The 14,205-nt window shown below is 45.7% G+C and overlaps 1 protein-coding gene across 1 annotated transcript in view; it reads right to left on the bottom strand.

Moving 5' to 3' along the window:
* Positions 1-2,223: 2,223 nt before the first annotated feature.
* LOC115127116 (uncharacterized) overlaps positions 2,224-14,205 on the bottom strand; it is a 12,604-nt gene continuing 622 nt past the window's right edge. Inside the window, exons 2-7 of the mRNA XM_065024976.1 lie at positions 10,078-10,187; positions 9,690-9,998; positions 9,347-9,520; positions 8,361-8,537; positions 7,003-7,174; positions 2,224-2,231 (exon numbers count right to left, since the gene is read on the bottom strand). Of these exons, the coding sequence (XP_064881048.1) occupies positions 2,224-2,231; positions 7,003-7,174; positions 8,361-8,537; positions 9,347-9,520; positions 9,690-9,998; positions 10,078-10,146 (909 nt within the window). The 5' untranslated portion in view covers positions 10,147-10,187. The remainder of the gene's footprint in view (positions 2,232-7,002; positions 7,175-8,360; positions 8,538-9,346; positions 9,521-9,689; positions 9,999-10,077; positions 10,188-14,205) is intronic.

Raw genomic sequence — 14,205 nt, 5'->3', positions numbered from 1 at the left:
ATATGTCATAATATGTCATAACACTTTAACACGGTCATAACCATGCCATAATATGTCATAACACTTTAACACGGTCATAACCATGCCATAATATGTGATAACACTTTAACACGGTCATAACCATGCCATAATATGTCATAATATGTCATAACACTTTAACACGGTCATAACCATGCCATAATATGTCATAATATGTCACAACACTTTAACACGGTCATAACCATGCCATAATATGTCATAATATGTCACAACACTTTAACACGGTCATAACCATGTCATAATATGTCATAACACTTTAACACGGTCATAATATGTCATAATATGTCATAACACTTTAACACGGTCATAACCATGTCATAATATGTCATAACCATGCCATAATATGTCATAATATGTCACAACACTTTAACACGGTCATAACCATGTCATAATATGTCATAACACTTTAACACAGTCATAACCATGTCATAATATGTCATAACCATGCCATAATATGTCATAATATGTCACAACACTTTAACACGGTCATAACCATGCCGTAATATGTCATAACACTTTATACACGGTCATAGTATGTCATAACACTCTATAACACAGTCACAACCATGTCATAGTATGTCATAACACTCTATAACACAGTCACAACCATGTCATAATCTGTCATAACACAGTCACAACCATGTCATAGTATGTCATAACACTCTATAACACAGTCACAACCATGTCATAATCTGTCATAACACTCTATAACACAATCACAACCATGTCATAGTATGTCATAACACTCTATAACACAGTCACAACCATGTCATAATCTGTCATAACACAGTCACAACCATGTCATAGTATGTCATAACACTCTATAACACAGTCACAACCATGTCATAGTATGTCATAACACTCTATAACACAGTCACAACCATGTCATAGTATGTCATAACACTCTATAACACAGTCACAACCATGTCATAGTATGTCATAACACTCTATAACACAGTCACAACCATGTCATAGTATGTCATAACACTCTATACACGGTCACAACCATACAAGCATTCCACTAATGGCATCTGCTAAACATGTATATGTGACCAACAAAATTTGATCTGATTTCATAACACGATCATAGCGCAGTCATGGCACGGTCATAACGCAGTCATGGCACGGTCATAACGCAGTCATGGCACGGTCATAGCGCAGTCATGGCACGGTCATAACGCAGTCATGGCACGGTCATAGCGCAGTCATGGCACGGTCATAACGCAGTCATGGCACGGTCATAACATGGTCATAACGCGGTCATAACGCAGTCATAACGCGGTCATAAAACTGTCATAACACGGTCATAACACGGTCATAACACGGTCATAACACGGTCATAACGCGGTCATAACGCGGTCATAACGCAGTCATAACGCGGTCATAAAACTGTCATAACGCAGTCATAACGCGGTCATAAAACTGTCATAACACGGTCATAACACGGTCATAACACGGTCATAACGCGGTCATAACACGGTCATAACGCGGTCATAACGCGGTCATAAAACTGTCATAACACGGTCATAACGCTGTCATGGCACGGTCATAAAACTGTCATAACGCTGTCATAACGCGGTCATGGCACGGTCATAACGCGGTCATAACACGGTCATAAAACTGTCATAACGGGGTCATAAAACTGTCATAACACGGTCATAAAACTGTCATAACAAGGTCATAAAATTGTCATAACGCGGTCATAACGCTGTCATAACGCGGTCATAACACGGTCATAAAACTGTCATAACACGGTCATAACGCGGTCATGGCACGGTCATAAAACTGTCATAACACGGTCATAACGCGGTCATGGCACGGTCATAACACGGTCATAAAACTGTCATAACACGGTCATAACGCGGTCATGGCACGGTCATAACGCGGTCATAAAACTGTCATAACACGGTCATAACACGGTCAGAACACGGTCATAACGCTGTCATAACACGGTCATAAAACTGTCATAACACGGTCATAACACGGTCATAACGCGGTCATAACGCGGTCATGGCACGGTCATAACGCGGTCATGGCACGGTCATAACGCTGTCATAACGCGGTCATAACGCGGTCATGGCACGGTCATAACACGGTCATAACACGGTCATAACACGGTCATAACGCGGTCATAACACGGTCATAACGCGGTCATAACGCTGTCATAACACGGTCATAACACGGTCATAAAACTGTCATAACGCGGTCATAACACGGTCATAAAACTGTCATAACGCGGTCATAAAACTGTCATAACACGGTCATAACACGGTCATAACGCGGTCATAACGCGGTCATGCACGGCACGGTCATAACGCTGTCATAACGCGGTCATAACGCTGGTCATAACACGGTCATAACGCTGTCATAAAACGCTGTCATAACGCGGTCATAACGGTCACGGTCATAACGCTGTCATAAAACTGTCATAACACGGTCATAACGGTCATAACACGCTGTCATAACGCGTCATAACACGGTCATAACGCGTCATAACGCTGTCATAACGCGGTCATAACGCTGTCATAACACGGTCATAACGCGGTCATAACACGGTCATGGCAGCGGTCATAACACGGTCATAACACTGTCATAAAATCATAACACGGTCATAACACGGTCATAACACGGTCATAAAACTGTCATAACACGGTCATAACACGGTCATAACGCGGTCATAACGCGGTCATAACACGGTCATGACACGGTCATAACGCGGTCATAACACGGTCATGGCAAATTGACCATATTAAATTATCATTGTAATTGTGCACACGTTGATGTCCGACATGCACCTACCCCAATGCTCTGTTGCTGATGTCTGGGATGAATGCAGGAGCAGATTTCAGGAGCAGGACAAGACACCCTCTTTGTGACTGATGACTGATATAAGGGCATGTACGTGATAGGACTATCTGGCTGATATGATTATGATGTCATAATGCTTCTTGACAGTGTCATAAAGTGTATTTTCTTAGTCCAAGTAAAGTGACACAGGATGGTCATAATGCTTCATAAAGTGTATTTTCTTAGTCCAAGTAAAGTGACACAGGATGGTCATAATGCTTCATAAAGTGTATTTTCTTAGTCCAAGTAAAGTGACACAGGATGGTCATAATGCTTCATAAAAGTGTATTTTCTTAGTCCAAGTAAAGTGACACAGGATGGTCATAATGCTTCATAAAGTGTATTTCTTCAAGTTATTTAAAATATGATTTAAAAAAAACATGACTATTTTTTTTATTTTACCTTTATTTAACCAGGCATGTCAGTTAAGAACAAATTCTTATTTACAATGACGGCCTAGGAACAGTGGGTTAACTGCCTGTTCGGGGGCAGAACGACAGATTTGTACCTTGTCAGCTCGGGGGTTTGAACTTGCAACCTTCCGGTTCCTAGTCCAACGCTCTAACCACTAGGCTAGTTGGGCCCAAGCTATAACCAAGCTATAAGCATTGAAATTAAAGCAACAACAAAGGATTTAAGTAACAAAAGGTCAACCGAAAGGTAAACTTCTTGGCAGGGAAAAACTCATTTGAAAAAATGTGGGTTTTGACACTCTGATGTAGGTGTCATAACCAGCCATAAAATATAGCAATAGATGTCAGAACAGGTGTATATGGGTCATGACAGTTATGTCAGCTGTTATGACATGTTGACGTGTTATGACATGGTTATGACGAGTTATGACATGGTTATGTCAGCTATTATGATGTGTTATGACATCTTATGACGTGGTATTACATGTTGACGTGTTATGACATGGTTATGACGTGGTTATGACGTGTTATGACATGGTTATGACATTCTAGGACATGGTTATGACATGGTTATGACGTGGTTATGACATGGTTATGACATGGTTATGACATTCTAGGACATGGTTATGACATGGTTATGACATTCTAGGACATGGTTATGACATGGTTATGACGTGTTATGACATGGTTATGACATGCTAGGACATGGTTATGACATGGTTATGACGTGTTATGACATGGTTATGACATGGTTATGACGTGTTATGACATGGTTATGACATGCTAGGACATGGTTATGACATGGTTATGACGTGTTATGACATGGTTATGACATGCTAGGACATGGTTATGACGTGGTTATGACATGGTTATGACATGGTTATGACGTGTTATGACATGGTTATGACGTGGTTATGACATGGTTATGACGTGGTTATGACATGGTTATGACGTGTTATGACATGGTTATGACATGGTTATGACATTCTAGGACATGGTTATGACATGGTTATGACATTCTAGGACATGGTTATGACATGGTTATGACGTGTTATGACATGGTTATGACATGCTAGGACATGGTTATGACGTGTTATGACATGGTTATGACATGGTTATGACGTGTTATGACATGGTTATGACGTGTTATGACATGGTTATGACATGGTTATGACATGGTTATGACGTGTTATGACATGGTTATGACGTGGTTATGACGTGTTATGACATGGTTATGACATTCTAGGACATGGTTATGACATGGTTATGACGTGTTATGACATGGTTATGACATGCTAGGACATGGTTATGACATGGTTATGACATGGTTATGACATGGTTATGACGTGTTATGACATGGTTATGACATTCTAGGACATGGTTATGACATGGTTATGATGTGTTATGATGTGTTATGACATGCTAGGACATGGTTATGACATGCTAGGACGTGGTTATGACGTGCTATGATTTGGTTATGACATGGTTATGACGTGTTATGATTTGGTTATGACGTGGTTTTGACATGCTAGGACATGGTTATGACGTGTTACGACGTGGTTATGACATGCTAGGACATGGTTATGAGGTGTTATGACATGGTTTTGACATGCTAGGACATGGTTATGACGTGTTATGACATGATTATGATGTGTTACGACGTGGTTATGACATGCTAGGACATGGTTATGATGTGTTATGACATGGTTATGACATGGTTATGACGTGGTTATGACATGGTTATGATGTGGTTATGACATGGTTATGATGTGGTTATGACATGGTTATGACGTGGTTATGACATGGTTATGACATGCTAGGACATGGTTATGACGTGTTATGACGTGGTTATGACATGGTTATGACGTGGTTATGACATGGTTATGACATGGTTATGACGTGGTTATGATGTGGTTATGACGTGGTTATGACGTGGTTATGACATGGTTATGACATGGTTATGACATGGTTATGACGTGGTTATGACATGGTTATGATGTGGTTATGACGTGGTTATGATGTGGTTATGACATGGTTATGACGTGGTATGATGTGGTTATGACGTGGTTATGATGTGGTTATGACATGGTTATGACGTGGTATGACATGTTTATGACATGGTTATGACATGTTTATGACATGGTTATGACATGGTTATGACATGGTTATGATGTGGTTATGAAGTGGTATGACATGGTTATGACATGGTTATGATGTGGTTATGACGTGGTATGACGCTGGGTGACAAGTGTTACCGTTGTTGTCTATTCAAATTTTTGTTCTCGTTATCCCCCATGCGAGGATGGCCCCCTCAGCAGAGTTTTGTGTGTGTGTGTGTGTGTGTGTGTGTGTGTGTGTGTGTGTGTGTGTGTGTTTAAAGGGTAAGAGGCTATATCCTGAATCAGCTAATTGGTGATCTGTCTACTCAGTGTCTGTGTGTGTTTATTTATAATTGGTGACTCGGAGCATGAGGGGGCCCGAGGACGAATGACCCATTGTGTTTCCATGACACTGCAGAACCCGTAACCGCGATGACAGGCTGAGTAACCGCGATGACGGCTGTCAATCCAGGTGCTAAGGTGAGTGTGTGTATCCGGGGACGGACAAACATTCAGGGTGACACCGTGTGTGTGTGTGTGTGTGTGTGTGTGTGTGTGTGTGTGTGTGTGTGTGTGTGTGTGTGTGATGTCCGCATGTCATCCAGACAGAGGGATCAAAACAGGCTGGTATTATCCTCCCAGCTAGTTATTCAGACAGCGGTAGTGACATTCTGACTCTCAACTGAGAAGTGTTGAGGCATCACTTTACCTCCTGCAGTAAGCACTTTACCAACCTAGCTCATTTGCATATTAATTGATAGTGGTGTACTTCAAAGAGCCTGGGGTTATGCAAGTCAACAGAAAGCAGTCTGGGAAATGTCAACCAGCAACACCGACATGTTAATCAATGGGACCTGTCGGCTAATTAATCAGAGGTGTGCTTGGGGTGGTACGAAGAGATGTGTTGGTGTGGACATGTTGTTTGTAAGAGGGGATGTGTTGGTATGGACATGTTCTTTGTAAGAGGGGATGTGTTGGTGTGGACATGTTGTTTGTAAGAGGGGATGTGTTGGTATGGACATGTTGTTTGTAAGAGGGGATGTGTTGGTATGGACATGTTCTTTGTAAGAGGGGATGTGTTGGTGTGGACATGTTCTTTGTAAGAGGGGATGTGTTGGTGTGGACATGTTGTTTGTAAGAGGGGATGTGTTGGTAAGGACATGTTGTTTGTAAGAGGGGATGTGTTGGTATGGACATGTTCTTTATAAGAGGGGATGTGTTGGTGTGGACATGTTGTTTGTAAGAGGGGATGTGTTGGTAAGGACATGTTGTTTGTAAGAGGGGGTGTGTTGGTATGGACATGTTGTTTGTAAGAGGGGATGTGTTGGTGTGGACATGTTGTTTGTAAGAGGGGATGTGTTGGTAAGGACATGTTGTTTGTAAGAGGGGATGTGTTGGTGTGGACATGTTGTTTGTAAGAGGGGATGTGTTGGTGTGGACATGTTGTTTGTAAGAGGGGATGTGTTGGTAAGGACATGTTGTTTGTAAGAGGGGATGTGTTGGTGTGGACATGATATTTGGTGGTTGTTTACACCCACCAACAGTACAAAGCCACTCAGGTCAGAAGGACTAAGGATGAGATGTATTCTGGGGACAGAGCTCACCTCTGCGTACCCAGGCGTGTCCGTGAGCTCGGTGTCTCAGTGTGTAGCAGCAGCGATGGCGACCTTCAACTAGCTCCTTCCACTTGATGATGTCAGCAGAGTCTGTCTCCGCCCCTGGACTGGGCCTCTCAAACAGGGAGATCTGAGCTGACCTGAAGCATATGGCACTGACCTGGGACAACACACACACACACACACACACACACACACACACACACACACAAGCAAGAGGTTATTAACACCTGTCCCCCTGTGTCTATCCCCTTCCCCTCTCCCCTGTCCCCCTGTGGCTCCCCTTCCCCTCTCACCTGTCCCCCTGTGGCTCTCCCTCCCCTCTCACCTGTCCCCCTGTGTCTCCCCCTCCCCTCTCACCTGTCCCCCTGTGTCTATCCCCCTCCCCTCTCCCCTGTCCCCCTGTGTCTCCCCCTCCCCTCCCCTCCCCCTGTCCCCCCCCTGTGTCTCCCCCCCTCCCCTCTCCCTGTCCCCCTGTGTCTCCCCTCCCCTCTCCCCTGTCCCCCTGTGTCTCCCCCTCCCCTCTCCCCCTGTCCCCCTGTCCCCCTGTCCCCTGTCTCTCCCCTTCCCTCTCCCCTGTCCCCCTGTGTCTCCCCTCCCCTCTCACCTGTCCCCCTGTGTCTCCCCCTCCCCTCTCCCTGTCCCCCTGTGTCTCCCCCTCCCCTCTCACCTGTCCCCCTGTGTCTCCCCTCCCCTCTCCCCTGTCCCCTGTGTCTCCCCTCCCCTCTCCCCTGTCCCCCTGTGTCTCCCCTCCCCTCTCCCTGTCCCCCTGTGTCTATCCCCTCCCCTCTCCCCTGTCCCCCTGTGTCTCCCCTCCCCTCTCCCCTGTCCCCTGTGTCTCCCCCTCCCTCTCCCCTGTCCCCCTGTGTCTCCCCCTCCCCTCTCCCCTGTCCCCTGTGGCTCCCCCTCCCCTCTCCCCTGTCAAACCCCTGTGTCTCCCCCTCCCTCTCCCCTGTCCCCGTCTCTCCCCCTCCCCTCTCACCTGTCCCCCTGTGTCTCCCCCTCCCCTCTCCCCTGTCCCCTGTGTCTCCCCTCCCCTCTCCCCTGTCCCGTCTCTCCCCTCCCCTCTCACCTATCCCCCTGTGTCTCCTCCCTCTCCCCTGTCCCCTGTGTCTCCCCCTCCCCTCTCCCCTGTCCCCGTCTCTCCCCCTCCCCTCTCACCTGTCCCCCTGTGTCTCCCCCTCCCCTCTCACCTATCCCCCTGTGTTTCTCCCCCTTCCCTCTCACCTGTCTCTCCCTCCCCCTACCTGTCCCCCTGTGTATCTCCCCTTCCCCTCTCACCTGTCCCCCTGTCTCTCCCCCTCCCCTCTCTCACCTGTCCCCTTGTCTCTCCCCTCCCCTCTCACCTGTCCCCCGGTGTCTCCCATGGTGAGTACAGCCTGGGCAGGGTAAGTGGGGTGACACCAGTAGTCCAGACTGAGAGGGGCGTATCTCAGACCCTGCAGTTTATACTGGCAGCTAAACTGCTGCTTGGACAGCAAGTCATAGAAACACAGCTCCTTACTGGTGAATGACACAGCTATCTGAGAGAGAGAGAGAGAGAGACAGAGAGAGACAGCGAGACAGAGAGAGAGAGAGAGAGAGAGAGAGAGAGAGAGAGAGAGAGAGAGAGAGAGAGAGAGAGAGAGAGAGAGAGAGACAGAGAGAGACAGAGAGAGAGACAGAGAGAGAAGCCGAGAGAGACAGAGAGAGAGACCGAGAGAGACAGAGAGAGAGAGACCGAGAGAGAGAGACCGAGAGAGACAGAGAGAGAGAGACCGAGAGACCGAGAGAGACCGAGAGAGAGAGAGAGAAAGAGAGAGAGAGACCGAGAGAGAGAGACCGAGAGAGACAGAGAGAGAGAGAGAGAGAGAGAGAGAGAGAGACCGAGAGACCGAGAGAGACCGAGAGAGAGAAAGAGAGAGAGAGACCGAGAGACCGAGAGACCGAGACAGAGAGAGAGAGAGAGAGAGAGAGAGACCGAGAGAGACAGAGAGAGAGAGAGAGAGAGAGAGAGACCGAGAGAGACCGAGAGAGAGAAAGAGAGAGAGACCGAGAGACCGAGAGACCGAGACAGACAGAGAGAGAGAGAGAGACCCAGAGAGACAGAGAGAGACCGAGAGAGAGAGAGACCGAGAGAGACCGAGAGAGAGAGAGAGAGACCGAGAGAGACAGAGGGTTAGAGAGAGAGAGACAGAGACAGAGACAGAGACAGATACAGAGAGAGAGAGAGAGAGAGAGAGAGAGAGAGAGAGAGTGAGAAGAGGATGGGATGATAGGGATGGAAGCAGGTCATCTCATTGATTGAGATTCAAGACTGATTGATTGAGTGATTGGCTGAGTTGGACTGGACCTTGTTTACGTTGTGCAGCACCACCATAGCTGTTACCCAGAGATCTTTGGGCCTGACAGAGTCGTTGTGGAGGCGGTGTGTTTGGAGAAGGGCAAAGTCCTCCCCCGCCCACACCCCCAGCGTGCCCCCCTTACTCACCGACAGGTACCGGCTTGAGCTACGCAGGTACACCACCTGGGGTAACCATAGAGATGTCAACATATAAGTGACAGCCACCGATGGAGAATACCATTACATGCCCATATGCATTTTATAAGCTATTATTTCATTATTCCATTGTTTCATGATGAATAATTAGCACCATTACAGCATTATGAGTTGATAGGCTGGAGCTTCGTGTTACCTGTTGGACAGGGTCACGGTGTGGAGGGGTCAGAGTTCGTGGAGGCTGCCAGCGAGGCACGGTGGCAGCCCGTTCATTTTCCTCTTTTTCTGACAGCCCTAACAGCAGGAAGGAAGTCAGCCTCTCCCAGTCTACTCTCCTCTCCCCTCGCTCGTCAGCACTGTCCAATAGCAGGCTACGCTGCTCCTGAGTGACAACAACACTGTCGAATAGGAGGCCGTACTCCTCCCTGGAGCCACGTCTCAATGCAGACCAAGCTTGTTCTATAAACTCTGCCCTGGAGAAGGACACGCCTGCTTCACTGTCACCCTACAACAGAGATCATCACAGATCAACAGAGGGGGTGGGGGGCTGTAATGTCTACTGTGTCATTTCCATACCCACTCACCAGAAAGAGGCTCTGCAGTTTCTCATAGTCCTCCATACTCAGCCTGCTCTCCAGTAGTCCCGCCTCCATCTTGGTCTCTGTGGTTTCCACTCAGACAGGGTAACAGCTAGCTGTCAATCATATAAAGGTTCCAGACAGGGGTGTGTGCGAGGAGGAAAGCACAGACAGCTATTGGAAGGGTTGCGTACTTGTGATTGCATAGATACAGTGTCAACTACCGTATAAATCACTCATATCTCTACGAGCTACTCGACAAAGCAATCTGCTCTAAGCCAATCATACTCACTCTACAGTATAACAGTCTATATGTACTGCTCAGTGTTGTCATGGCAGCAGAATGATGAAGTTTGAGAGGTGGAGAAAGACAAGGGTTCAACCCCTGCTGAGCTTAAAGGTCCAACACAAACGTTTTTATCTCAATATCAAATCATTTCTGGGTAACAATTACGTACATAACCGTGATTGAATTGAAAACAAACTGTCAAAAAAGATACAAAAGTATCTTCTTAGCAAAGAGCTATTTCTCATGCAAAAATTGTGCAAGTATTGTATGGGAATGGTCTGAAGGGGGGGGGGGGGACTAGCTGTTATTGGCAGAGAGATTGGAACTCTCTTTCTTATTGGTCTATTAACTAATTTACCGCCTGGTGATGTTACCAGGCAGGCCAAAACTCCATCCCACCAAAACAGGCTGACATTTCAGGATGTGTTTTCAAACAGCTCTTAAACTAAAAGGGCGTTATCATCATTTTTACAATTTCATAATATTATTCCAACCTCATAGTCTGGAAATATAGAAAAATAATTTTGATTACACTGGGCCTTTAAACCTGTGAATAAATGAAAGCGCACTGTGTCACTTCAGTAGTAGTGTGGTGATCATTCCAGCAATTCGGTCTAATTGAACCAGGGTTGTGGTCAAATCTGAATTTGGGAATTGACTCCCATTCCTCATGAATTGAAATTCAAATTGAATTTGCCACATACCACAGGATGTAGAATTTTAATTTGAGTAACAGGAAGTCAAATTTAATTCAGTGCAATTCAAAGAAATTCCACTCAGTCATAGAACATGAGAGTTTCATTGAATCTGAAAGGTCACCCTTCCAGATACCAAAGAATATATCACTTTTCTGTGAAAACAACATTCATATCCTCTTTTAACCGTAGTTCTTTTCCGGCTACCCGGATAAAGCACTAAATAAACTTCAGTTAGTGCTGAATACGGCTGCTAGAATCCTGACTAGAACCAAAAAATTTGATCATATTACTCCAGTGCTAGCCTCTCTACACTGGCTTCCTGTCAAAGCAAGGGCTGATTTCAAGGTTTTACTGCTAACCTACAAAGCATTACATGGGCTTGCTCCTACCTATCTCTCTGATTTGGTCCTGCCGTACATACCTACACGTACGCTACGGTCACAAGACGCAGGCCTCCTAATTGTCCCTAGAATTTCTAAGCAAACAGCTGGAGGCAGGGCTTTCTCCTATAGAGCTCCATTTTTATGGAACGGTCTGCCTACCCATGTCAGAGACGCAAACTCGGTCTCAACCTTTAAGTCTTTACTGAAGACTCATCTCTTCAGTGGGTCATATGATTGAGTGTAGTCTGGCCCAGGAGTGGGAAGGTGAACGGAAAGGCTCTGGAGCAACGAACCGCCCTTGCTGTCTCTGCCTGGCCGATTCCCCTCTTTCCACTGGGATTCTCTGCCTCTACCCTGTTACGGGGCTGAGTCACTGGCTTACTGGGGCTCTCTCATGCCGTCCCTGGGGGGTGCGTCACCTGGGTGGGTTGATTCACTGTTGTGGTCGGCCTGTCTGGGTTGGCGCCCCCTTGGGTTGAGCTGTGGCGGAGATCTTTGTGGGCTATACTCGGCCTTGTCTCAGGATGGTAAGTTGGTGGTTGAAGATATCCCTCTAGTGGTGTGGGGGCTGTGCTTTGGCAAAGTGGGTGGGGTTATATCCTTCCTGTTTGGCCCTGTCCGGGGTGTCCTCGGATGGGGCCACAGTGTCTCCTGACCCCTCCTGTCTCAGCCTCCAGTATTTATGCTGCATTAGTTTATGTGTCGGGGGGCTAGGGTCAGTTTGTTATATCTGGAGTACTTCTCCTGTCCTATTCGGTGTCCTGTGTGAATCTAAGTGTGCGTTCTCTAATTCTCTCCTTCTCTCTTTCTTTCTCTCTCTCGGAGGACCTGAGCCCTAGGACCATGTCCCAGGACTACCTGACATGATGACTCCTTGCTGTCCCCAGTCCACCTGGCCATGCTGCTGCTCCAGTTTCAACTGGCCTGGGCCCTAGGACCATGTCCCCGGACTACCTGACATGATGACTCATTGCTGTCCCCAGTCCACCTGGCCATGCTGCTGCTCCAGTTTCAACTGTTCTGCCTTACTATTATTCAACCATGCTGGTCATTTATGAACATTTGAACATCTTGGCCACGTTCTGTTATAATCTCCACCCGGCACAGCCAGAAGAGGACTGGCCACCCCACATATGCTCTCTCTAATTCTCTCTTTCTTTCTCTCTCTCGGAGGACCTGAGCCCTAGGACCGTGCCCCAGGACTACCTGACATGATGACTCCTTGCTGTCCCCAGTCCACCTGACTGTGCTGCTGCTCCAGTTTCAACTGTTCTGCCTTATTATTATTCGACCATGCTGGTCATTTATGAACATTTGAACATCTTGGTCATGTTCTGTTATAATCTCTACCCGGCACAGCCAGAAGAGGACTGGCCACCCCACATAGCCTGGTTCCTCTCTAGGTTTCTTCCTAGGTTTTGGCCTTTCTAGGGAGTTTTTCCTAGCCACCGTGCTTTTACACCTGCATTGTTTGCTGTTTGGGGTTTTAGGCTGGGTTTCTGTACAGCACTTTGAGATATCAGCTGATGTACGAAGGGCTATATAAATAAATTTGATTTGATTCTTAGAATAGCCAATAATATTTCAACCAACAATTTCATTTGTTTGGCTTCTTTTTAGAAGGATTTAGGGTCAATTTGAGGGTAAAACTAATGCATTGTGGGAAATGTATTTTTGTTTTCTCCCATACTGAATCACATTTAACTGATTAATGAAATATAACTATGTGAACATAAATAATATTCATATACAGGTTTTGTTTTCCTTCATCATTCTTTTTAAGAGTTTGAAAACCTATTGTTTCAGAAATATTTTATTTACATGTATATATTTGATGTTTTATATACAAAATGTATATTTGTATAGACAACAGCTAATATAGAATAGCAGTGGCATTTACTGTAATTTCATTGAATTTCACTGAATTCAATTCTACACTGAACAAAAATATAAACGCAACATGTAAAGTGTTGGTCCCATGTTTCATGAGCTGAAATAAAAGATCCCAGAAATGTTCCATACGCACAAAAAGCTAATTTCTCACAAATGTTGTGTACACATTTGTTTATATCCTTGTTAGTGAGCATTTCTCCTTTGCCAAGATAATCCATCCACCTGACAGGTGTGGCATATCAAGAAGCTGAATAAACAGCTTCACAGGTGCAGCTTGTGCTGGGGACAAGGCCACTTTAAAATGCCAGAGATGTCTCAAGTTTTAAGGGAGAGTACAATTGCCATGCTGACTGCAGTAATGTCCACCAGAGCTGTTGCCAGATAATTGAATGTTCATGTCTCTACAATAAGCTGCCTTCGAAGTCATTTTAGAGACTTTGGCAGTACATCCAACCGGCCTCACAACCGCAGACCCTGTGTAACCACGCCGGACCTCCACATCCAGCCTCTTCACCTGCAGGATCGTGAGGTGAGATGTGTTCCTGAGGAGTATTTCTGTCTGTAATAAAGCCCTATTGAGGAGACTCAGTCTGATTGGCTGGTCCAGGCCCACCCATGGCTGCCCAGTCATATGAAATCCATAGATTAGGGCCTAATTAATTGATTTCAATTGACTGATTTCCTTCTATGAACTGTAGTTCAGTAAAATCTTTGAAAATGTTGCATGTTGCGTTTATATCTATATCCAGTAGATTTCCTTTAATTCAAATTGCAATTCTGTATTCTGTTTACTGTTTTACTGTATTCTGTTTACTGTTTTACTGTATTCTGTTTTACTGTATTCTGTTTACTGTTTTACTGTATTCTGTTT

This window comes from Oncorhynchus nerka, linkage group LG11, assembly GCF_034236695.1.
Source record: "Oncorhynchus nerka isolate Pitt River linkage group LG11, Oner_Uvic_2.0, whole genome shotgun sequence".
Classification (NCBI taxonomy): domain Eukaryota; kingdom Metazoa; phylum Chordata; class Actinopteri; order Salmoniformes; family Salmonidae; genus Oncorhynchus; species Oncorhynchus nerka.
Note: the sequence above shows the minus strand (reverse complement) of the source record. Positions and strands in the feature narration are given on the sequence as shown.